At 61.9% G+C, this 24,739-nt stretch overlaps 2 protein-coding genes across 7 annotated transcripts in view; both read right to left on the reverse strand.

The window, feature by feature from the left end:
* Positions 1 to 1,163: 1,163 nt before the first annotated feature.
* MTSS2 (MTSS I-BAR domain containing 2) lies at positions 1,164 to 13,261 on the reverse strand. Of its 6 annotated transcripts, none has more exons than XM_030026386.1 (15): positions 13,091 to 13,261; positions 9,260 to 9,321; positions 9,080 to 9,153; positions 7,153 to 7,237; positions 6,891 to 6,982; positions 6,725 to 6,799; positions 6,439 to 6,447; positions 5,823 to 5,980; positions 5,622 to 5,729; positions 5,438 to 5,535; positions 4,730 to 4,940; positions 3,786 to 3,860; positions 3,282 to 3,458; positions 3,019 to 3,184; positions 1,164 to 2,112 (listed from the first exon to the last, which is right to left on the reverse strand). In XM_030026386.1, the coding sequence occupies exons 1-15, from the start codon at positions 13,157 to 13,159 to the stop codon at positions 1,340 to 1,342; spliced, it is 2,232 nt and encodes a 743-aa protein (XP_029882246.1). In that variant the 5' UTR covers positions 13,160 to 13,261; the 3' UTR covers positions 1,164 to 1,339. The 6 variants fall into 6 exon arrangements, with proteins under 6 accessions (XP_029882246.1, XP_029882244.1, XP_029882240.1 ...); XM_030026384.1 differs by having other exon boundaries at positions 4,730 to 4,856; positions 13,091 to 13,254; XM_030026380.1 differs by having other exon boundaries at positions 4,730 to 4,937; positions 13,091 to 13,254.
* Positions 13,262 to 15,247: 1,986 nt separating this feature from the next.
* The window catches only part of VAC14 (VAC14 component of PIKFYVE complex), a 65,241-nt gene continuing 55,749 nt past the window's right edge, over positions 15,248 to 24,739 (reverse strand). The window contains exons 15-19 of the mRNA XM_030025816.2: positions 21,269 to 21,443; positions 20,412 to 20,530; positions 19,484 to 19,563; positions 17,716 to 17,866; positions 15,248 to 16,143 (exon numbers count right to left, since the gene is read on the reverse strand). Of these exons, the coding sequence (XP_029881676.1) occupies positions 15,981 to 16,143; positions 17,716 to 17,866; positions 19,484 to 19,563; positions 20,412 to 20,530; positions 21,269 to 21,443 (688 nt within the window). The 3' untranslated portion in view covers positions 15,248 to 15,980. The remainder of the gene's footprint in view (positions 16,144 to 17,715; positions 17,867 to 19,483; positions 19,564 to 20,411; positions 20,531 to 21,268; positions 21,444 to 24,739) is intronic.

Below are 24,739 nucleotides of genomic sequence, written 5' to 3' on the forward strand. Positions count from 1 at the left end.
CAAAATAAGAGACACCCCCCCCCTCCCCCAAACCCAAACATTTGTCACTTGGCATCAGCGGTTCTGGGCAGGAGAAGGGGGGGGGGGGGGACTAAATCATTATTTCTAAGGGGGAGGGAAAGGGGGGGCTGCGATGCGACAGACAGCAGGGCGGCGGGGGGGGGCTATGTACAGCGGGGAGGGCCGAGGGGGTTGTGCTTTCCTCCAGCCGCCGGCAGAAATCAGCTGCTTCGCTTTGGGTGCGGGGGGTCTGGGTGAAACCCCCCGGTCCTCCGGCCCCCCTCCTCCCAGCAGGACCCTGTGCAGGGTCTGCGGGTGTTGAGGGAGAGGGAAGGGGTTTGGGGGAGGTTGGGGGGGGTCCCCAGTGATCCCCAGGGGCGGGGGGGACGACAAAGAGGAGGTTCAGCATCCTCAGTCCCAGTGACCCCCCAAGTTGGAGGGCGCTGTAGTGCCTGTCCCCCCACTGTACCCCCACCCTCTCACACATGCCAACCCCCCCCCCCCCGCATCCTCCTTGCTGCTTCTGACCCCCAAAATGGGGCTGAGCCATGCTGACCCCAAGCAGGCACCCGGGGCGGGGGATGGGGACAGGGCCCCCCACTCCTGGTGCTGCTCCTGCTGTGGTCCCCACTGGCACCGTCCCCTTCTGCTGGGGCTGGGGACACCCGCCCTGTGCCCTGGGGGGGGAGAGGGGGAGGGGAAAAGAGAAACCAGAGATAAGAGGAAAAGAGAGAGGGAAAAAGGAAAAGAGAAAGAAAGGAGAAGAGAGAAAAAAGGGAAAAAAGGGAAGGAGAAAAAGAGGAAAAAAGAAAGGAGGAGAAAAAAGAGGAAAGGAAGAGGAAAAGAAGAGGAAAAAGAAGAGAGAAAAGAGAAGGAAAAGACTAGAAAAAGAGAAGAAACAGAGAAGAAAGAGGAAAAGAATAGAAGAAAATAGAAGAAAAAGGAAAAGGAAGAGGAAAAGAAGAGAAGAAGAAGAAGGAGAAAAAAATGAGGAAAAGGAGAAGAAAAAGAGCCAAATAAGAAAAGAATAAGAAAAATAAGCGAGGAATAAGAGAAAAGGAGAAAAAGAGAAAAGGAGAATAAAGGAAAAAGAAAAGAAAAAGAAAAGAGAAAACAAAAAAAGAGGAGAAAAAGAGAGAACAAGTGAAGGAAAGGAGTAAGGAAAGGAAAGGGCTGGGAGGGGAGGAGGAGACAGAGGAGCAGAAAGCGGGGGGCAGCGAGGGAGGGGCAGGGGCAGCGGGTGCCGGCGGGTTGGGGGGGCTCCCGGGGAGGCGCAGTGGGTGCCCCCGGGGGGGGTCCGTCGGCTACGGCGGGCGCATCCCCGCTGGCCAGGGCGTCATCACGATATCCGCGGGGCCGACCTGTCGTTGGTGACGGTCCTGCGCAGGCGCACCCCGCGCCGGATGGCCACCAGCATGTCTTCGGCCGGGGGGTCCATGGAGGCTGCCGGAGGGGGTGCAGGGGTCTCCTCACTGGGGCCGGACCCCACGAGGGCGGTGGGGAAGGGGAACTGGCCTTCCCCCAGGGCATGGGCACCAGCCACCAGCTCACCAATCTTCTCTACCAAGCTGTGCCGGTTGGCAGCCAACTGTTGGTCCTCCTCTTCCTCAGCGGAGAGGTGCTGGCCGGCCCCGGGGTAGACGGAGATCTCCATGGCACCGCCGCCCCAGGCGGTGTTGGGAAGGCTCAGCCGCTTGGGCGAAGCTTTGGCAAAATCCAGAGGGTTCGGCGAGGCGTCGTCGGCATAGAAGACGCACTCTTCGCTGCCCACCCGTGTGGGGCCGGCGTAGCCGGGGGAGTCGGGCACTGTGGGGGTCTTCACGGGGACAATGGGGGGTCGGATGGGGATGGGGCCAGCGTTGGAGAGAGTACGGCGGACCGAGGGCTTGGTGGAGGGCGTGCGGCGGATGGTGGCCACCCCTGGGGTGGTACCGGCTGGTAGGTTGGTGCCGGTGGGCAGCCCGGCAGTGGAGGCAGGACGCTTGGTCTGGATCATCCGCCGGTAGTTCTGGGCAATGTTGCTGTTGCGTGGGATGGTGGAGGACTTGTCGAAGTCGCTCTGGGGGTCGCACTCCACGTCGCCATTCACTGAGTAGCAGTCGTAGTCAGAGCCTGGGGAGGGGGCAGCAGTCAGCGTGGCTGGGTGGGCGGTGGGCGGCCCAGCTGGCACTGCCAAGCCCAGCCACTACCTTCACAATGCAATCCCAGCCAGCCTGAACCAATGCCGTTGCAGCACGACCACAAGCAAACTCAACCGCCACCACTGCAACATAATCCCAACTGGCCCCAACCACTGCTAGCACACCATGCTCACCATCAAGCCCAACCATCACCATCGGAGGGCAACCACAATCACCCCAACCATCACATTGAGATCACAACCAAACCCAACTGTCACCATCACAACACGATCACAACCAGCCCCAGCCACGACCATCACAACTGGCCTCAACCATCACTACCACATGGTTGTAGTCAAACCCAACCATTGCCATCGCAACGACCCCAACCACCACCATCACAACGTGATCACAGCCAAACTCCACCATCATGTGCTCACAACCAGCTCAGCCAACATGATCACAGCAAAACACGACTGTACCCCTGGTTACTTGATCTCCAACCGCCACCTCCGCTGCCATCACCCACCGTTTCCACGTGTACCCAACTGCTGTGCACAAACACATCACCACAAACCATCACCAACCACAGTTCATGTGGTGCTACCTGTTATTGCACTGCCCAGCACAACTGTAGCCATCAAGACCCAACTAACCAGGAAACCTCATGGTTACCACATGGCACGATGCTTGTGCCGCATGCCAAACCCCCAACGCACACAATCATTAAATCTTCACCCCACCAGCCCCCATGTGACGCGACCACAACCCGATGCTACCGACACCCAGTGCAGCACAGACGTGTCCTAGGACCACCAAAGCCTCTGCCGTCCCCTTCCCCTCTCCAGGTGCCATTTTGGGTGGGCCCAGGTGCCCCTCGCTGCCACGGGGCGGGTACCTTGGGAAGGGATGGTGTCCTCGGAGCAGGAGGGGGTGGTGGTCTGCGTGCTGTAGCCGCTGGAGTACTGCAGTGAGTCCCGGCTGCTCTTCTGGTGCTCCAGGCTGAGCCCCCGGGTCAAGACCATGGCCAGGTCGCTGGCAGCGGGGGACACCTCCTCCCCGTGCTGCAGGGGCAAGGGGGTACCGTCAGCACCCTGGTTCCTCTCTTGGGAGCCCCCCAAAAGCCCACCACCTCTGTGGTCGACCCATCGGAGCCAGTACCTTGGCGGCAATCGTAGCCGGTGACATTCGGGGCCTGGGAGCATCCTCGCCGCCGATGCCCGAGTACCCACTGGCAGGCGAACCCATCTCGGCTTCCCGCAGGTGCTCCACACGGTCCTTGCGCCGCTGCAAGGTGGGGACCACCGGCTGGTCGTAGGGGCTGGCCTTGGACCAGTCCTGCAATGGGCAAGGCATGGGGTGACACCGGGGACACTGGGACCAGGAGCTGAAAGCAGGGCAGGGCGGGAGGGGGCACGCGCCAACGTCCCCCCGCCCCGAGCCACTGGTGCTGTCCGGGATGCTCTGCCCCATGGGAGGGGCGGGATGAGGGGATCTGGGGGGGCTGAACCCCACGAGGTGTGGGGGGACCCAAGTGTGAAATGCAACCCTGGTGGGATGGGGGACAGCACCGAGGAGGGGAGGAGAGGAAGAGGAGGGTGCTGCTGCTGAAGGCTTCACCTTTCCGCCACCTGCCCATGCCCTGGCGGTGGAGCAAGAACTAACCGAGGTGGGGGAGCTGCACTCGCTAACCGACTGGCAGGTTTCGGAGGCCTCCGAGGACGCCGAGCTGGAGGACTTCTGCTGTGCCAGGAGGCCAAGCCGTGAGCCGGAGGAGGAGAGAAGAGGCGGTTAGCAAGCACAGCCATGGCCCCGGGGTAGAGCAGCATCCCCAGCTGCCCCAGCCCACCCGGGTCCCCAGCCCATGGCAGCAGATGCGAGAAGGCAAGCAGGATCCGAGCTGGCAGCAGGGAGCACAGAGCCGGGGAGGTGCCGGCTGGGTGAAGCTGGGATGCTCAGCCCCAACCCTTCCCCCTGCTCAGCCCAAGCTCTGCAGAGCCAACAGTCATTTTGGGGAGCAGGGATGGTCCCCACAGCCACGGCGTTGGGATCCCTGGGCGCTCTCATCACCGTGAGCAGCGCCGGGTTGGCAATGCCAGGTTAGCATGGGCGCGCCAACCCGGTGCTGGCAGTGCCAGGCAGCCCGGCGGCGCAGCCAGCACAAGGGATCGGCAGCTCTGGGGGGGTGCCGGGGGGGCCCCTAGAGCATCCTTGATACCAGGGAGGATGCAGGGCGAAGGGGAAGCTTTGGTCTGTGCTGCCTGCCGGGGGACTGGTACAAACTGGGTGTTATGGGGCTGGGTTGATTGGGAAATACCCTGTTCCCCTGGCACAGGTAGGGGATACCTGTGCCCCATCCCTGGGGGGGGTCACAGATGAGGTTTCTCTGCACCATGGTCCATGGTGGCCCCGAGCAGGGCTGGCATCCCCCAATATTTCCAATATTTATCTCCTATGGTGCCAATGCAGCTGGAAACACGCCTGGGGGTGGGTCCCATCACATCCGCACTGGACCCTTGTGTTGCGCCCAGCAGCACCCACCCATTCTACAGAAGGGAAAACTGAGGCACGGGGGGGGGGGACAGCGGCAGCACTGACCCCCTCCGTACCTGGCTGGTGATGTCCGAGGGCATGGGGGAAGGCGGTTTGGAGTAAGTAGCGTCCTGAGAGATGAAGCCGGAGTCGTGGGAGGAGACGCTGGAGAGGCGGGTGGCGGCGGCGGGGGGCTGCGCCAGGCTGCGGTAGCGATAGGTGGAACTGGGTGAGCAGGTCTGAGCCCCGCCGGGCCATGCCATGCCACCCTTGGCACTGCTAACGCTGCTGGGGGGGTGCCGGGGGGGGGGGATGGGGACACGCCGGAGGGGAGGACAAAGGAAGGAAAAGAGAGTTTAAGATGGAGGTTCGGAGGCGGCGGGGTCCGCGGGCAGCAAGCCCAGCACCCTACCCCACACCCCAACCTGGGGAAACTGAGGCACACTGTCTGTTTCCCTTCTGGGTTCCCCCAGTGGCAGGGGACAGGCTGAGCAACACGGCAAAGGTGACATGTTTGCCCCCTGACCCCCCCTGCACAGCTCACATCGTCCCCAAAACCCAGAGGACGTGCCAGGCACCCGTCCTGCCCCATAGGTCTACCAGCCCCGACCCTGCACCCGTCACAGTGCACCAAGACCAGTTCCTCCACATTACTGGGGACCAGCTGGCCTTGATGTGCACCTTGTGAGCATCCCCAAGGGCCGTAAGCATCATTAGCCCCCTGGGGTTAATGAAGGGGGCTGGATTTCCAGGCAGTGTTAGGCGGGGAGCCCACCCCACCATACCTGCACATGCTGGACTTGCGGGAGCTGGAGCTGCTGGGCGAGGATGGGGGGGTCTGGTAGGACCAGCTGTAGTCAGAACCCTTCAGGTCCTTGATCACCTGCAGGAAGGATGGGGTTTAGGCCCCCCAAAGATGCTCCCCCACTCCCCTGTCCCCACCTTTTATTTCCCACCCCCCTCGCTGACCTGCTCGCTGGCGGGGGGCAATTTGTGGGGCTCAGCGGTGAGCACCACCAGGTCCTCGATGATGCCCTGCAGGTGGGTGATCTCTCCCAGCATGGTGAGCTCCCCGTTCTGCGGCCAAGAAAAGGGGGAGCATCGGCACCCATCGGGCAGCAGCAACCTCCCCCGCTGCCGCAACCCCCTCCCGGCCCCCCCAGCGCTCACCACCACGGGCTGCAGGAAAGTGATGAAGGTGCAGAAACGACCCCGCTCCTCGATGAGGGCTTTGCGGACTGCCTGCTTCTCTGTCTCCTCCAGCAGCAGGTACATGTCGTTGACATCCTGCAGCGCATTGTCCAGCTGGGGTTGCAGGTCCCCCTTCCCTGCAAGACGGGGGTACCATCAGCACCGGGTTCCTCCGACAGCCCCCCCACCCCCAGCAATGTGCTGAGGGTCCCATGGCCAAACCAAGGCCACCCCCTGGCTCCGGCTGGGAGATGTCACCCCATCCTCACGTCCCAGAGGGTACTACGGGTTCCCCCCCCTCTCCGTGCTGGTATCCCAGGAGTGTCCGGGAGCACCCTCACCCCACGGCAGCCCCGGGGAGGGGGGGCTTCTTTGCCACCCCGTCCTCATCCCTGGCACTTGGGACCAGAGGACCTGCTGGGGTGCCACTGCTAAACTAAGCTAAAAGCAGGGGGGGTCGGCACAGGGAGCGGATGGATGGACGGACAGATGGACGGACTGAGGCAGCCCCAGGGAGACCAGGCAGGAGCGGAGCAGACGAGGAAGCAGAGAGGGGGCCGGGAGGGGTGTGGAGGGGGGGCAGCGGTTCACTTACCAAGCAGCTCTACAGGAAGGATGTGGAGGGGAGGGAAGAGAGAAGGAGACAGAGAAAACGTGTGAAAAGAGGCCGAGGGCCGGGACGCGCGCCCCTGCCTCCCCGCCACCCCCCCCAGGTCATGCTGGCACCCCCCTTTCTGTGGGGGGGGGCAGTGGGACCCCCTTGGTGCCCACCCCCACCCTGGTTGGCAGCCAGGGTGTCACATCTGGGATGCCCGCCCCGGCCAGGGGTGCCATGGAGGGGCTGGTGGGGGTACCCCCCCCCCAGGAGACCCCCCCCTCACCTTTGCGAGCCTTTTTCTGGAGCTTGAGGGTGTCGGAGGATTTTTTCTTGATCTCGTGGCGGGCTCGCTTGTACTCTGGGGGCACAGAAGTGCTGTCAGAGGGGACCCCCCCCCCAGCTGATGGGCGCAGCCCCCCCAGGACAGATCCAGCTCGGCCCAGCCGTACCTTTTGCGTGGTCTTTGTCCAGCTGGTTGGCAGTTTTCTTCCAGTCCTCAATCCTGTCCTGTAAAGGGTTTATCAGGCTCTCCATGAGGGCGCTGGAGCAGGGAGAGAGAAGCAGAAAGTGTGGGAGAGCACTGGAGCTGGGGTGGGGGGGAGCTGTGCCCCCCACCCTGGGCCCAGCCGACATCCAGCATCTCCTTCTTCAGAGAGGGAGGGAGGGCTGAGCCCGGCCAACTCATGTCACCGATGCCCTGGGGACGCTTACTTGGTGAACTGCCGGAGCTTGGCCTCGATGCTGCGGTGCCGCATGCACATGCGGGTCAGCGCGGAGCCGATGTCCCTCGTGGCACCTGGGAGCGGGGGAGCAAAACACTGCTAATGAGGGGCAGGGGACACCCCCACACTAGTCCCAGCCCAGTTTGTATACTGGGACCAGGCTGGTTCACAGCGGGGACAACCAGCGCTGGGATGCCTTGGGCTTTGGGAACACTTTGGGTCAGAGGTAGCTCACTTTTTCCCCCGATAAATGCACTTAATAAATAAATCAACATCCACTAACTAATAAATAAAGCACTAAATATCCCTTCCCACGGCTTCGAAATGAAAACCTGCTCCCATTTTTTTCCCAGTTTGTCTCAAATCCAGCGCTGGGGTGGGGCCAGGGAAGCAGGGGGCAAGGTACTCTGCAGCCGGCCAGGCACGCACCGAGAAACCAGCCGGCCGGGAGCAAACAGCTCCAGGACCTGCTTCCCTCCCCAGCTCCATGCCAGGCAGCCGGCTGCGTCCCTCACCTCCAAGCACGATCCCGAGTGTATAAAAAGGGAGTGAGAGCTCCCCGGGGAGATAGTTACCAGCAATGGAAAGCTGGAGCGTCCCTTTCTGGTGAACCCGCTGTTAACTCTGAAACCTAAGGATGGCCACATGGTGGCAGTGCTGCTGGCAAATCTCAGGAAAAGCAGCAATCCGAAATCCCTGAGCGCAGGCTAGGGAGTGATATTCTGCCTTTCTCTCCCAAAAAAGCCTCCAAAGACACCTCCCACCCTTTGCAGGAGTTTTGGGCACCCCCCCCAGCACCCCAGCGCTGCAGAAACAGGGGAGCCTGTGTGTGGAGGGCCTTCTCCTCCTGTGCTGGGGTATTCTCCTAATCCCGCTCCTAATGCTCTTATCCTGGCTCCTGCTGTTCCTAATCCGATTCCCCTGCGCGCTCACGCGCCTCGTGTGAGGCCGCCAGCCGGCCCCCACCCAGTGCCTTGCCTCAGTTTCCCCATGCCACTGCTCTGCCTCCCCCCCCCCCCCCCAAAAAAAAGCAGGGACATCCAGTGGTGTCCCCGAGATGCCACCACCTGGCACAGCACTACAGCGTGGCCCCCCATGATGCCAACTCCCGTGGTGCTGGTCACCAGCTGTCCCCAGCACCCCCCACTGTGTCCCCCCCTCCTCGCTTTTGGTGCCCGGGCTGGAGGGTTGCTGGGGAAGCCCCTAATCTCCCTGGTGCAGTGGGCCAGTGGGTTTGGAGGCAAAGCTGATCCCAGCTCAAGCTGCTGCCTCCTTCTCCTCCTCCTTCTCCTCCTCCTCCCCGCGCAGCTCCAGATGGCCTGGATGCCGCCAGTCTGCAAACCAGCCCGGGACCATCTGCTTGGCAGAAACCGAGCGGTGGGAAGTGGCTCCTTGCCACCACTGGGCACCCGGAGAGGGTGCGGGGGTCTGGCCCCCCCACCCCATAGCAGCGCAGTGGGGTGCCCCACCTGCAGCCTCAGCTCTTCACGTCACCTCCCCGGTGGGTTGGGGTTCGTCCCCGAAGCAGTCGAGCGTGGGGTCCTGCATCTCCCTCCATCTAATCCCCCTTCCCCAGAGCCCCCTGGCGCAGCCAAGACCCCTCCCGGACACCTCCCAGGTGGGTGCAGGGGACAAGGGGCACTGGGAGAGCGGCACAGCCCCAGATCTGGGTGCATCCCGGGGGGGCAGAGATGGGTGTGGGGGACCACGGCGCGAGGCCGCGCCACCCCGAATCTCCCCGCAAGCAAGCCAGCCCCACCAGAAGATGCCGGCGAGGGTGGGGACAGGTTGAACATGTCTCCATGGATGGTGGAGCTGCTGCTTGAAGCCCACCCAGCCCACAGGGGACACTCGCCACCCATCCCCCTGCCCGGGCAAACCTGGGGACACCCATCCCTCGGTGGGGAGGACCCTACCTCGGGTGTTGGTAGCCATGTCGGCCACTTTCTGGAAGGCATCCAGGAAGGCGACTGCGGCCAGCACCGTGGTCCTGGGGCGGAGAGAGCGAGGGGGGAGCTCAGCGGGCGCTGGGCACCCCGAGATTTGCCCGTGGTGGGGGAGGGGGTGTCCCCCGTGTCCCTCCCCCGGCCACTCACCTGAGCTGGGAGTGCAGCTTGGTGGCCTTTGAGTTGAAATCCTCCCAGATGGGGTAGGAGCTCTGCAAGGAGGGAAGGGGACAGTGAGAGCCGGAGCCCCTCGCCCCCCCTGCACCCCCTCCCCAGGCAGGGCAAATCCCCCCTTCACCGCTACGGAGAGATGGGGCAGCTCAGTGGCCGTGCCTGGCTGGGTGTGGCTTCTCTGGTGGCTAATAAAGGCTGAGCACAACCCTTTTGCCCTCCTGGGTTTTTCCCTTTCCCGTCTGGCCACGCAACCTCGTAGACCAGGGAGACCTTGGGATTTTGGGTGATCTCTTCCTCAAAGGGGTCAAGGCAGCTTATGGGTTTGGAAATATGAGGGGAGGAAAGGAGCTGGTGCACAGGCAAACTTTGAGACCCTGGCCAGCAGCAGAGCAGAGCACCCCAGCGCCTGTGGCCTTCCCCAAAGCAGCAATGGCCAAAACCACCATCATGGAGGGCTCCAGCCCCACAGTGGGTAGCCCCAGTTCCCGGCTCATCCGAGCCCACGAGGACTGACGGGGCAGGAGGGAAGGTCTGGGGTCCCCCCAGCCCTGAATGGAGCAGTTGTGTGGGGACAAGGATAGGTCACAGGTGCTGGGGGTGCACCCCAGTGTCGTCCTGGTGAGGCCACCTCAGTGCTATCCTGGCCAGGCCATCCTGATGCCATCCCATTGAGGCTATCCCAGCAAGACCAGTCCCAGTGCCCTGGTGGTGAGGCCATCCCAGGGCTGTCCCGGTGCCACCGTCCCAGTGAGGCCATCTCAGTGCTGTCCCAGTGAGGCCAGTCCTGGCAAGACCAGTCCCAGTAAGACCATCCTGGTGCCATCCCAGCGAGGCCTGTCCCAGTAATGCTGGCTCCAGTGCCATCCCACCAAGGCCAGTCCTGGTGCCATCCCAGCAAATCCATATGGCGAGGCCATCCCAGTGCCACCATCCAAGCAAGGCCAGTCAGTGTTGTCCTGGTGAGGTTAATCCTGGTGCCATCTTGGCGAGGCCATCCCAGTGCCAGCCTGGCACAGCCAGTCCCAGTGCCACCACGCCGGTGGGGCTATCCAGGTGCCACGATCCCGGCGAGGCCATCCTGGTGCCATCCCAGCAAGGCTGCTCCCAGTGCCACCATCCCAGCAAAGCCATACCAGTGAGGCCAGTCCTAGTGCCACCATCCTGGTGATGCCGTGCTGGTGCTGCCATCCCGGCGAGGCCAGTCCCGGTGCTGTCATCCTGGTGAGGCCATCCTGGTGCCACCATCTGATGGCAGTGCCGGGGGCTTGCAAACTCCCCTAGGGTTGCCACCAGGCTGGGACATGGGCACCGGAGCTGGCTTTGCAGGACGTGGGTCACTGCACATCCCCGTGAGCCCAGCTTGGTGGCACCTCTGGGGACAGAGTTTGCACTGAGGGGGCACGGGACCAGCCCAGCGTTCTTTTTTGGGGACCACGAAAGCCCCAAGTTCCTCACGAGCCAGCAAGGAAGGGGTCTGAGGATGCCACTTCATGTGCCACTTGTGGCAGTGCCCTGGCTCAGGGCCATGAGTCCCCAGGGACTGCCATCGCTGGAGGGCAGGGCCACCATCCCAGGGCCACCTTCACCCGGCCACCCCAGCGAGGGCGAGTGGAGGATCCCCCCAAACGAGGGGGCAGGTCGTGATGCCCCCAGCCCCCCATGGTACTGGGTGGGAAGAAGATGGGGATGAGGAGAACAGGGACAAGGACATGCCAAGGTCACCCAGGGACGCCAAGCATGCTGGAAGAGAGGCAACAGGAATGAAGCTGGCTTGGGGATGCTGCTGGCTCAGGGACTGCCACCAGGCTTTGCTGCCCAAGTCCTCCCCAACACAGGCCGAGGGGTGCCGAAAAGCCACCCACCACTGAAATAAGGTCCCTTTGCCCCCGCGTCCTGGCTGCTGGACCCTAAGCACATTGCTGCCGTTGAATGCCATCAGCTCTTTGGGCAGGGGGTTATTTTTCCTCGTCCCCCAGCACCCACGCCAGGACACCCATATGGCTGGGAGATGGGGACAGGGACGAGGACTACACATACTTAGGGGCCACCGGCGCTGGGCTGGGGCTGTGGAGGGTACAAGCCAAGCGTGGTGGGGCTTTTTTCTTCTTCTTTATTATTTTTTTCTCATCTTTCCTACCTATGAATGCCATGAAAATGAATCCAGCCCAGTTTCCTGGGGCACGCAGGCGCGGGACACCACGGTGAGGGGCTCCCGGCCCAACCACGTCCCGATGGGGCTGGGCACGTTGCTGTGTGGCTGTGCTGGCACCAGCCGGGTCGGTGATGGCTCCGGACTGCCTCATCCCCTCCACAGCCCCAGTGGGGGGAATGGGGAAACTGAGGCACGGGCTGTCCCCACCTCCACCCTGGGGGCGTGGGGCTCAGCGGGGTTGCCAGGAGGGGGTGGCTGGGGTGAAGGTATCTGGGCGGGCTGATCACCCTGGCACCCTTCCCCACCAGCCCTGGCCCCTACCGCCCTGGGGCTGGCGCCTGGAGAGAGCAGGGATTTTTTTCCCTCAAGGGCTTTTCTCCCAGCCCCGAGCCAGAGTCCAGCCCCGCGGAGCCACCACCACCCCTCGAAGGGGTTAATCTCCTTCTCAGCAAGGCTTTTTTTTTTTTTTTTTTTATCCCCCCCTCCCCTGCTTTGGCAATGACAGCATTGTCTGGACTGGGCTGCCGCAAGAAGAGAGGAAGAGGAGGAAGAGGAGGAGGAGGAGGAGGAGGAGGAGAAGGAGGAGGAGGAAGAGAGCTTTTGCCTTCCAAAAACGACTGGGGCTAAACCCCAACACCGGCGCTGGCAGTGGGAATTTCAGCCCCCCAAGATGAAGAAACCCGGCTGGTCCCCTCCTCCCCGCTCAGCCCCCAGATAAAAATGCCCCCCAGCATTTTTTTTTTTTTTGAAATGAAAACAAACAAAAAAAAGGCTTTTTTTTTTTTTTTTTTAAACATGGCCCCATCCTGCTCCCAGGGAGGGTGGAGGCGATGTCCCCTCCCTGGGTTGGGAAATGGGATCGAGGAGCCGGGGGACCTTTTTGTTCCATTGGTGCAAACCCCAGCAGGTCCGGCAGAAATCCAAGCTGGGGAGCGGAGGGTGGCGGGGGCAACGCGATGCCCAAAACAGGCGGCGATGCCTGATGTGGGGCCGGCGGTACCTGACGTGGGGCAGCAATGCGTGGTCTGTGATACCCAACGTGGGGCTCCAGTACCCGACCTGGGGCTCCGGTACCCAGGGATGGATACGGGGCTGATACGGGGTTGCAATCACCAGCATGGGGAGTCCGATGCCCAACGCAGGGCCCTGATGCCCAATATAGGGTTGATGTGGGGTTCCAGCACCCAGTGCCAGGCTCTGACTCCCAAAGCGGGGCCCCGATGCCCGACGTGGGGCTCTGACACCCGGGCTTGATATGGGGCTGTGAGCCCCAGCGTGGGGCTCTGATACCTGGTGACGGATACAGGGCTGATGCGGGGCTGCGATCCCCAGCACGGGGGGGTCCGATGACCAACGCAGGACACCGATATGGGATTGATGGGGGGGGGTTCCAGCACCCAGCGCAAGGCTCCGACACCCGTTGTGGGGCCCCGCCACCGGACGCGGGGCTTGATGTGGGACTCCAATACACGACACGGGGCCGCGATACCCACCGTGGGGCCGGACAGCAGAGCCCCGGTAACCCGCGGCGGGGTCCGGAACGGCGAAGCGGGGGCTGCCCGGGATGGGGTGGGGGTGGGGGTGGGTGTGCGGGGGGAGCGCTGTCACGACAGCGGAACAGGGGGGCGGCGGGGGGCGACGGGTGGGATCCCTACCTTCATATCGTTGATGATGGCTTGGAAGAGGCCGCCGAGGGCTCCGCACTCCTTCTCCGCCGTCTCCATCGCGGTGCTGCGGCAGCCCGGGGCGGGCGGCGCCGCCGGGGGAGGCCGCGGCGGCGGGCCAGGCTCAGCGGCGGCGGGGGGCGGGCGGCGCCCGGGCGGCGGCGGCGACGGCGGCGGCGGGGCGGCGGAGCGGAGGGGGGGGGGGCCGGGCGGGGCACGGCGAGGTGCATCGCCCCCCCCCTTTCCCCGGGGGTTTAGCGGACCCGCCGCCCCCCTTAAAAGTAGAAAGCCGCCCCCCCCCCCCCCAACTCCCGCCCTCCCCGGCAGCCGAGCGGAGAACGGAGCGCGGAGCGGAGAACGGAGCGGAGAGGAGCGGGGCGCGGAAAACGGAACCCCGGGGCGGCGGCGGCGGCGGCGGCGGGGGCGGAGCGGGGCGGGATCGGTGCGGCACATGCGCCGCCCGCCGCGGGGCCGGGCCGGGGGGGCTGGGGTGAAGCGAGGGGGGGCGCTGCGAGGGGGAAGCCCGAGGGATGCTCGGGGGGCGGCAGCGGGCACCCGGGGCCAGGCCCGGTGGCGCTCGGGGATGCGCTGGGAGCTGCTGCGGGGGGAGGAGCAGCTCCGGGAGCCCCAGGGCTGCAGTGAAGGGAGCCCCGAGGGATGGTCGGGAATGCTGGGACTGGGGTGCAGCCCCCGGGTTTGCTCACAGGGCAGGAGATGCTCTGGGGGTGCTGGGTGGGGATCGGGAGAGCCTCGGGGTGCACTCGGGGATGCTGGGCCTGGGGTAAGCATCGGGACCGCTACGGGATCCTCGGGGGCAGCCCTAGACCCCTGGAGATGCGTGGGGGATGCTGCCTCCAGGCCACGGCTCCCTTTAGCCTCTCCAAGGGCTGTTTGACCCCCACCGCCTTCCTTACCTGGGGAAGGCGCATGCCTACGTGTGCTGCGGGCAAGCGCCTTGATGCAGGCTGAAGTTTAACGCCCTCCGGGGTGATTATACAGCAGCTCTGAAACATCTTAAGGCACTCGATTACCAGAGAGCCGTGGGAAATGTGCGGCCTGCCAGCAGACAAGACCTTCTCCATAGCTATCCCGAGGCCCCATCCCCAGCCTCCCGGGATCTGAGGGTGCCGGGCTGAGCCCCGACAGACCTCACTGCACCTCACGGTGAAACGATGCTCAGCTGGGGCTCAGGGCTCAGCCTGAGCCGCCTATTCCCCCTCCTGCCAGAAAAGCAGCCCTGATCCCCCGCCGGCGATGCCCCAGCGGCACTGCTCTGCTCTGGCCGGCGCTGGTCAAGAGCCACCCATAAGGAAATGATTATGGCTCAGCGCTCCGGCAACCGGCTGGAATTTCTCCCCAGAAACCCTGTCCCTCGGTGTGGAAAGAGGCCACTCAGTGGCAGGGAGCCCGGCAGGAGCCATGGGCAGACCTCCGGGGCCGGCAGCAGCCCCAGCACATGCCGGCAATAACCCCGCAGTGGTTGGGGACAGGCAGCAGGGATGCCCCTGGCACCCTGAGCGGTCAGCAGGCTTGGGAAGCCACCGTTCGCCCATCCTGAAGGGTTGGCTGTTAAAATTAACCCACCGTGACTGGGTTTGGAAAGCCCTTTCCCGGGAATGACAGGAATGTCTTTATCCCGGCCAAAGCAGCGTCGGTGCGGGGCTGTTCAGGGAACCCACAGCCAGAGCCCGGCTCCGCTGTAAACAGGCCAAGAGCCATAAAAACTCCACAAATTCCTCCAACCCCCCTTTCCCCAGCATCAGGTGAGGGCCTGAAACGCGCCAGGGATGCAACGGTGACCGCCCCCCAACTGCAGCAGCCCGGCATGTGCTGGCGGTGATGGTCCCTCGGTGCTGTGAGACGGGGCGAAGGCAGTGCCGACAGCTGCTCAGGGCCAGGAAAATGCCTGTCACCACACTGTGGTTTCGTGACCGTGGCCTGGAAGAATTTCGGCGGTGGTTTTTTTTCCTGCTGGGAAGAGGAGCAGCAGGAGAAGCCCTGCTCACTGGCAAGCCAACGTGGCAGGGCTGGGCCAGCCCAGGTCTCAGGGTTGAGCAAGATGCTCCATGCCATCCCCTGTTCTTGCCCTTTTTTTGGTTCCCCTTGGGACTGGATCCATGATGGGAAGCCCAGCTATGAGGAATGGGCTGCTCTGCATCGCTTGTTTATTTTATCGTGGGGAGCTTAAGTTAGGAACAAAGAATCGAGTCCGGGGCTGGGTGCGATGGGGGTCTCCGCTGCCCCCCATGCCCCCCGGTGCTGGCTGGGAGTTAAGGCTGCGCTGCCGTCCGTGCCAAGAGCTGGGGGCTCGGGGAGGGTGTATGGATGCGGGGAGGGGGCTGAGTGCCATGCACAAGAGTGTGAGTCCCTGGGTGAGATGCTGCAGGCAACCTCCAGCATGGCCTTGGAGCCAGAGGGTGGAAGTCGGGGTGGCGGGAGGCGGCCGGCGGCCCCGCGTGCTTGTTTTCCAGGGCGGGAGGCCAGGGGTTGCTCCCGTCTTCCCTTCCCCTCCGGTCTTGCTGGCAGGAGGCTGGGCGCTCAGCTGACAGTCACGGGGAAGGCATTAGCAAAGCAAAGGGGAGTTTCCTCGCCCTATTGCAAGAGAAGACAAGGTGCTTTCCCCTGGCCCTCTCCTCCTGCAACCCTTCCCCACATCCCCACATTGCCCATGGGAGAAGCCGGCACAGCCTGGGGGTCCCCCACCATCCACAAGCACAGCGGGGAGAAAAACCAGCCCTGCGCCAAGCGCTCGCCCATCTCCCTCTGCCATTAAACCCACCAGATCCGCCGGCGGCCAGCAACCGGTGTCCCCGTCCCCTGGTCCGCGTCCCCTGGTCCCTGCCCGAGCAACCGTGCACACCCGTGGCTGCCGCGGGGATGCTCAGAGGACCACCCGCCGGTCCAGCTGCTCTGCCCGCCCGGCTCGCTGGTGTCGTGCTTCCAGGTGCTTGTTTTGGACCTTCTCAAAGTGTTGCAGCAGTTCCGTGTAGTCGATGTTGGAGGCTGATGCCCTCTTGAAGCCGGCGCTCGGTTTGGTGCTGTCCCTGCAGGGAGGGAGCAGAGAGTGAGGGCAGGAAGGGGCAGGAGATGGCTGTACCCAGGGCATCCATCACAGGCAGCACCAAGTGCTTGTCCTGAAGAAGCTGAGCCCAGCACATCCTAGTAATGCTGGTGCCCCATGAAACACCCCCAAAGACCCATTTCCCTCCCCCAAAGGCATGAGACAGAGCCCAAGAATTCCTGGGACAAGAGAGAGCGGACAAGGGACATTTTCCTCAGCACCCTGGCCCCCGGAGGGGCAGTTTAATCCCTGCAACATGGATACTCCCCCCGTCCCAACGCATTCCAGCCAAAAGCAGCAAGACTGGCCAGAAAGGATGCCAGCACCATGTGCCTCGGTTTCCCTGCCTGGTTTTACGAGCAAGCAAAAAATATACATGTGCTATGGCACAGAGGAGGGCTGGTGGCAGTGGGGACAGCTCCGGCAGATGAGCACCCACGGCTGGAGCCCTGGGGAGCCCACAAATGGGGCTTTTAGTGTTCATCCCCCAGAGCTGTCCCCATGCAAGGTGGAGGGGACACACCAGCCATGGGATGCCCATTGGGTGACAGGGGGGAGCCCACAGAAGGATAGAAGGCGGCTCTCGAGGCCCCGGCGTCCCCCCAGGGAGGGGGCAGCTGGGGCTGGCCTGTTATGAAAGCCGGCTTCGGTGTTTGAAGGAATGTAGGTCAGAGTTAATCAGATGCTCAGGCCGTCTGACAGCTCCGGTTGCTTGAAAAAAACCCGCTGCCGGGGTTAGAAGGGGGGAAAAAAGGAGGGGAGAAGCACGTGCAGCCCCCGCCTCCGCCCCCCCAATTAAAATCAGTGCCGGGTTGTGGGTACGAGCTCAGCGCTGGAGGCCAGGAGGGATAAAAGCCAGCCCAGGGGAGCAGTTAAAAGCCAAGGAGTGGTGGCAGTGGGGGGTTAATTCAGAAACCTGCCCATCTTGGGAGCTCTTCTTTTTGTTCCCAGGGCTTTGCAGAGGCAGACCCAGCTTTATCATCAATGCCCGCCCCAGCTCATTAGCTGAGGGCTGGAGAGCAAATCCTACCACCGGTGTTTTAATGAGCGGTACCCCTGGGCTGGGAGCACGAGAATTTCGGCTGGTCCCCAGGGAGATGCTGCCCTTGGACATCACTGCTCATGGCTCCCCGAAGGCCAGGGGTGGGGATGCAGCAGCTAGCCCCAGGCGTGCACAGGTGTCAGGGTCCTTTTGGGTGCCGTGAAGGCTGTCTGGGCTGCAGGGGAGATGCTTTGGGAGCAACCCCCGGCTGCCGGAGTCTTTCTCCATAAACCTCCTTCCCAGCTCTGCTCGTTTCCATAGCGACCCCACAAGTGAAATTTTCCATCCCGGATGCCAAATGCCTGTGGATGAGGCACAGCCCTCCCAGGGTTACCAAATATAGACACAAAAAACCCCCCGAGCCAACGCTCTCGGCCACGGGGCAAGGAGCAGCCGTGGCCGCAAAGGAGCTGGGGGGTGAAAGGTAGAGCATGGGGCTGAGTCTGGGATCGCGGGGATGCTTGGCCATGGCCCGGGGGGGATGATGTCGGGGTCCGTCCCCACAGCACTTACGCAGTCTGCATGAGCTCGGGGTTGGGCACGCACTGGAGGCGGTGCGAGAGGAGCTGGAAGGCACTGCTCTGGGGCAGCAGCATCAGCAGGCCATAGAGAGCCTTGATCAGGTAGGGGTTGTTCTTCACGTCCAGCAGCTGCAGGCGAAGATCTGGAAGAGGAGAGCAAGAGGATGGGGAGGCGAGTAAAATGCATTTCACCTCCAGCAGGTTCCTCCCAACCCCTCTGATGGTCCTGGGGAGGCTGGCACCAGCACCCGCATGGCACCAGCAGCCTCTCCCCTTCCATTAACTCATCCATCTTTGTGCCCCTCACAGGCCAGAAGCCCCTCTCCTTGCCACAGCCCCCAGCTGCCAGCTAGAGAAGGGGGCAGCGGCTCCCCAGTCTCCCATCCCTGCTACCGCTCATCCCTGAGTCCGTCCATGCTGTCTGCCTGAGGACACATGTGCAACATGAGATTGCTCCTCAGCTTCTGCAGAATTAGCAGAAATACCCACCCTGAGGTATCACGTCAGGAAGGCTGGGTGACACCCTCCTGGGGACCCTCTGGTGTGGAAGGGATCCTCTCTGCTCAGCTGTGATGGTGTTAGGCCTTGGCATTGCTCAGCAGAGGGGAAACCACCCTCCTGCTCCATCCCTCATGGTGCTCGTGGCTGGAAGGGTCTTCTGGAGCCCTACAGACAACTGAGGTCCCACCTGGGGCAGCCCAGGGGATGGGGCAAGAGGTCCCTGCCCCAGCATCTCACCTCCTGGTTGCCACTAGCACCTCTGGTGTCTCCCAGCGAAGGGAACCATGCCCAGGGATGCTGCTCGATGGGGGACATGTCTGTCCCCTACCCCGAGACTCAGAGATTAAGGCGAGCCCAGTGGGAAACCCTCAAGGAATAATTTGGGGCTGTGGAAAACAACAGACACATGGGTGCCTCACACGGTGGGAAAGTCATCCTCAGGATGAAGCACAGGGTTCCATTGGAGGGAGTGTGACTGAGGGACAGCTCACATCTCCATTGCCCAGCTGCTCTAACCCTCTTCCCCCCAGATACTCTCCAGCCCTGGACCTATATAGGTCCCCCCCTCAAAGTCCTTTCAAGGACATTTCCCAACACCCTCAATGCCCAGCTCCACCTCCAGGGAGAAGGAGCCCAGGGGCAACCAAATGCCATCACAAGAAATCCCCCGCAGCCACAGGTCACCCTGCCACGTTCTGCCCCACCACCACCACCACCCCGGCTTCCACTGCCACATTCCCGAGCCCCTGGCCAGGCCCTGGCTGCATTACACAGCTGGGGGGACCCACACTGCTGGGGCTGGGAGGCCAGATCTGGATAGAGTAGCAGCTCTGGTTTTTTAGGGCTTAATTCTCCATTTCCAGAAAAAAACACCGTTTTTCTTGCTAAGGGTCCCAGCAGCACCCACGATGCCACCCCATGCATCCAAGGGCAGCATACATGGCTCCCCTCATCTGACACCCTACCCGCACCCTGCCCCCCCCATCATTCCCCCATCCCTTTGTTTCGTGCCAACTTCGCTCGCTCCCTTAACCTATATCTGGGGGGCAAGCTGCCCCCCTCCCTGGTGCTGCCAGTGCACCCGTTCCCAGCGGGCAGCTCCAGTGCTGGGCAAACCTCCCGGCAAGAAGTCTCATAACTTCTGCTCTATTTATTCGTGCGGCGGCTGCCGCTTGCGATGAAGGAGTGGGGAGGGGGACGAGCCTGGGGTGGGGGAGCACCGCGCGTTGCCCCTTCCCCACGCAGGGTTTTCTCCTTACATGTGAATATGGGGCACTCGATGAGCTGCACCAGCTTGTCCACCTCGGTGAGGAAATCCACGGTGACCTCCAGATCCCCGCTGGATGTGGCCGTTAAGGATGTTACTTTGGAAAAGGGTGGCCCGGCGGCAGCAGCAGACGGCTCGCCCGGGTGATGCCTGGAGTAGACCATGGCTCTGCCAAACTATCCCTGCATCCCCAGCTCCTGCGGGAAGTGAGCAGGCAGGGCTGAAAGGTCTGCAGGGCGGCCAAGGGATGATGACAGGAAACAGGACAAGCAGGCAGGGATGGGGGGAAAGGCAGGCTGCCCAAAAAGCCAGCAGCTTGCCTAGCTAGAGAGCAGGCAGGAAGATGGTGCAAGGGAGGGCGCTTGCTTTTACCCCCCTGACCCACGGGGATGGCATGGAAGCGATGCTGAGCGCTCCCATCCCCCAGGAGAAATGCCAGCGCGCACCAGGAAGGGAACCGGAGCACGTTATTAAGCTTTCTCGTATGGAAAGCTACTCAGGGAGGCTCGGGGTTTGCCGGCACATGAAAGTAATCATTCTGCTGCAGGCAGATGGTGAGCTCACTGGGAACCGCACTGCGCCGGGTGCTGCCTGCTCCTCATCGGGCCAGGAGGCCAAAGCCTTCATCTTCCTGGGAGGAAGAGGATGCTGAGGAGCCTCCCCTCCCGGGCAGAAGGTCAGAGCTCAGCCAGCACATGCTTTCCTCTTTTTACACCACAAAAAATAAGGACGACACAAGGGGAAGGGAGCTGGCACGTGCCCAGCACTGGCTGCCCTGCCCTCCCATTGTGGGGACGCCGCCCCGGTAATGATGGGCTGCGGGCAGGAGGCTGGGCTGGCCCGCAGGGTGACCTTTGTGGCCACAGAGGGACCAGGGACCAGCCCGGGCATTGGCCTCGCAGAAAACCCTCAAAGGATACAATTTCTGGATGAGGTCGTATGCATGCTTGTAGTTCTGGGTAAGGAAGCAGAGGGACACGGTTGTCACTGGGTTATGACACCAGGACCGGTACAGGCAGCAGAAGAGGTTACGGCTTTCCTGGGGAAAGAGTGAGCCATTGGGGTTGGGTCACCAGCGGGACCAAGGACATGGCACAGAGAGCCCCGGGTCCCCGACAGCAACCTGTCAGGCTGGCAAGTGCCACCGAGACATGAAGGGACGTTTCTGGACCCACCAAGTCCACCTGGCACTGGCATGAGCCCACCAGCCTTGGGAGATGGAGACCAGGCAGGCTTTGGGGTGGCAGCGTGATGGGGTGGCCCTCAGGGGTGCTGCATCCACTGCAGGACGAGGGGCTGGAGGACAGCCGCTGTCCCACCCAAGGGGATACCACTGCATTGCTGGCCTTCAGCATGAGGAGGAGGAAAAGTGTTCCTCCCTCTCCCCGCCTTGCTTGGATGTCGCTGGTGCTGGTGGCAGCTGCTTGGCAAACCCCACAGGCGCGTTCCAGGCAGGGACAGCTGAGGGACCGGGGGGCTCTGCTCTCGCTGTCCCCTGGCCCGTGTCGGGGCAGAGGGTGGGAGATGGCAGCTGCTCGAGGGCTCGGGGAGTCAATTCCCATCCCGGGGCAGAAAAGCAAGAGTTGGGCACGTCCTCCAAGCCCCCCTCAACTCCTCAAGAGTGGAGGAACAAAGGGGCCGCCCTGGGCGCCCCAGCTCCAGCCCTGGGACCTGCCAGGTGGGGACCGAGCAGCAAGACATGTCCCCAGGTGGCTGTCAGGTCCCCCCCACCCCCATTATGTCCCCCAGCAGCTGAGCCTGCTCCCGCTGCCCATACCGGAGTCTTCAGGTCCTTGAGTTGGTTCCTCAGCTGGAAAAGCTCGGAGGATGTCAGCAGGATGGTGTTCAGGGTGTGCACCATGGTAGAGGCGAACTTGAGGTCCTCTTCCCGAAGCAGTATGTCTGCCATGGAGTGGAAGATGTTTTCTGCATTCAGAAGTAGACAAAGCTGCCTGCGTATCACAGAGGAGAGAAACCGGAGCAGAAGGATGGTTAATGAGCGCAGCCGAGACCCTGACCTGAGCCTGTACATCACTCCTTCCTACAGAGAGGACCAGGGTGACAGATACGGGTGCACCAGAGGTTGGGCGAGTACGGTGGCACCAGAAGGGAGATGCTGTGGGGCAATGCCAGGCTCTGCATTTCGAGGGTGCAGCTATTCACACCAGGGCAAGGCCAAAAAAACCAGCTGAGCAAAGACACATCCCCAGTCGTGCTGCTCTGGGACCTCACCAGCACTCACCACCGTGGCTTGTTGCCACCTCAAGCCTTCCAGTGACTTTTCTTGAGAGGTTTCAGACTTGCTTTCCACCCTGACAACTGCAGGGAGTGTGCAGCAGTGTGGTTACAGATAGCACGTGATGACTCGGTTAGACCAGTATCCCCCCAGCACCAGTGAACTGGTAGGCCACCAGGACAAACCGCTCCCTCCCAGCACTGTGCAAGTTGGGAGTCCTGGAGACAGAGGCTGCCTTTCCTCTACAACCCTCCTTTCCTCCAGTAACCTGCCCCATTGCTCTTTGAACTCCTCCACACTCCAGCTCCCAGGAAATCTGGAGCCAAAGAGCTCTGGACCTCTGGCCGGTGAAGCTGGAAGATGCCTCTGCTCCACTGGACAACCCACTGTCAGCACTCTCCCCAAAACATGGCATAGCCAGCGCCACGGCCCATTCTGATATGCCTAGCTAGGCCCGTCGGGTCACGGCAGGAATGTTCTGCTTAACAAACCTTGGGGCATTCTCAAGGTTTTCAACATTTTAGACCAGAGAGCAAAAACCAGATTTTTTTTTTTTTTTCTTCTGTGTTTGTTTGGATTTGGGGATTTCCTGTTTTTCTCCGGGCTCCTGCCTTCTTGGGCGGTTTGTCTGAGGACACCTGAAACGCTGCCCAGCAGCAACTCAGCTCTATGTTGCCTGCATCAGGGAGACCCGGGGGAGCCCACCCAGCTTCTCCTGAAACTGGGATGCTCCCCGGGTCCCCCTATCTCTGCCACGGGCTGATGGGGAACCTCAGCACTGGGGGAGATGCTGCCATCCCCCAGAGCTCCTCTGCTTTCCCCAACTCCTACCAAGCACCGTTCCCCACCAGATAATCTCAGCTGGCAACCAAATCCCCCCCTGGAGGCATCTCAGAAGGGTTTAGGAGGCAAAGCAAGGAGGACCTGCTTTGGCGGCTGGGTGGGAGGCATTTGCTAGCTGCTCGGTTTGGCTGGGAGGTGGGAGGCACACCTAAACTCCCCCCCTGCCCCAGTCACATTTTCACTTCCTGGGGTGAGGAAGAGGAAGGAGGCGAGTTTCCAGCCCCTGTCCCTGCAGGAAAGGACCGATGGAAGACTATATAGCTATAGGAAGATACCAAAGACCATACCCTAAAGCCTAGTGGTTTAGGGACACAGGAGGCAGACGGGGAATGAAGAAACGGATTTTGCCTCCTCAACACATGGAGGAAGAAACCCCTCATCTTCCTCCTACCTCCTCATCCTGCCAAGCGACCCATCCCCTCTTCGCCAAGCCCCAGCTCCTCTCCATCAGCAGTTCCTGCATCCCGCGTGGCCGCCGCTGGACAATGAGATGCTCTGTGCGGGCTTTTACGTAACCCAACCCAGCAATCGCCCTGGACCCAGTTAAAATGGAATGGGCCGTGATAAATAAGCTCATTTATCCCAATTATTCTTACGTAACTGGCTGCATTCATGGGGATGAAAACGCTTCCCTGCTTGGACGCAGGCTGGCTGGAGGAGGGAAAGTGATGGGAAAGCGAAGCATCGAGGGAGGGAAGGGGAAGGCAGAGGCTTTTAGTCCAGCCTGATGGAGCCAAAAGCAAATCAATAGCTCAGCATTGCAGGCAGGATCGAGTCATCACCAGCTGTGGCAAAGGAAGCCCAGCCTGGGCAGGTCCAAGCCCAGCCCAGTAGTGAGCTGGCTCCATCCTACGCTTCTCCAGTAAGAGGGGATAACTGATGCCCCATCCTTGCCAAGCTTCTTCCAGCAGCCACGCTGGGCACTCAGGACTATGAAGCGGGATGATTTACTGTGCCCAAAGAGAGGACGGGTCCTCCAGGGACAAACACCGGGATAGTTTTACCCCCAATTGCAAAGTGCCTGGTATGCCGGTACAGCCAGAGACTAGCTCTTCTGCTCGTGGCTGGCGGGGAGCCGGTGTTTTACACCTTCCAGGCAGAAAGGCTAAGAAAAGAGCTCAAACAAGCTCAGCCAAATCAAAACCAGCGCCGGCGAGTGTTGAGGGCAATTCAGCAACATCCGAAGCTGCCCTCGTCCACCCACGGCAAGGACGCCGGTTGGGTCCCCCCGTCTGCTGCTCCTCAGTGGAAAAGGACGGCTCTTGCTTTCCATAAATAGGAGCTCTGACATTTGGCTTGCTAACGCCGCGCTCCCAGCGAGCAGGGGGCTGAACGCGAGCCGTTTTCTAATTTCAGGCCTGGTTTAGATTAGCAGGGAAGGGTTGGGTTTGTTCCCCCTCCTTTCAGTGGCACTGGAAAACTGGAAACCATTGGGTTGTTAAAGGAGCAGCCGTGCAGAGTCTGTGGCCCCCTCTTCGAAGCTGTGTCACTCCCCGCGGACCCTGCCCCACCTGGGCACCATCCCCTCCAGCTGCCCCCAGGCTCTCTGGGAACCACCAGCAGAATTAGTTTGCCAGTACTCAGCAGCCTCCCCTGATGCAACCAGAGACCCCCAAACTACGCCCCCCCCCCAAGCCCCTTGGTCAGCACATCCCAAAAGTGGTCCCCAAAGGAGGGGACAACTGGCCGACCACGCAGCTGCTGGCCTCGGTGACAGCAGCCAGCAGCTGAGCCCAACCGACAGCGCTGGGCGGCTGCGGGTGGGATGGGAGGGGGTCTCCCAGAGCCGATCCCCTGGGAGGCTTCAATGGCACGAGGGGAACGCGAGGCTGGCTGGGAGGAGGCAGGGGATGGGGCTGTACAGGGGACAGGTGGCTTCAAACTAAGCAGGCAGCAGCCGAGATGCTGGAGGGGTGGCTGCGGCAGGGGACGGGGCAGAGGGGACAGTGAGCGGGAGCCATACCCCTTATATGTACACCCCAGACATACACACCCCATAAATATGTATCTCCCCCAGATATATACATCCTATAAATATGTATATATATATACACACCCCTTAAATATATATAGCCTACAAATATATACACTCCATAAATATAAATATATACACCCCAGCTGTAAGACTTCAAACCCCAGTTACTAACAGGGCTGGCTGTGGCTCACCCA

This window comes from Aquila chrysaetos, chromosome 9 (assembly GCF_900496995.4).
Source record: "Aquila chrysaetos chrysaetos chromosome 9, bAquChr1.4, whole genome shotgun sequence".
Lineage (NCBI taxonomy): Eukaryota > Metazoa > Chordata > Aves > Accipitriformes > Accipitridae > Aquila > Aquila chrysaetos.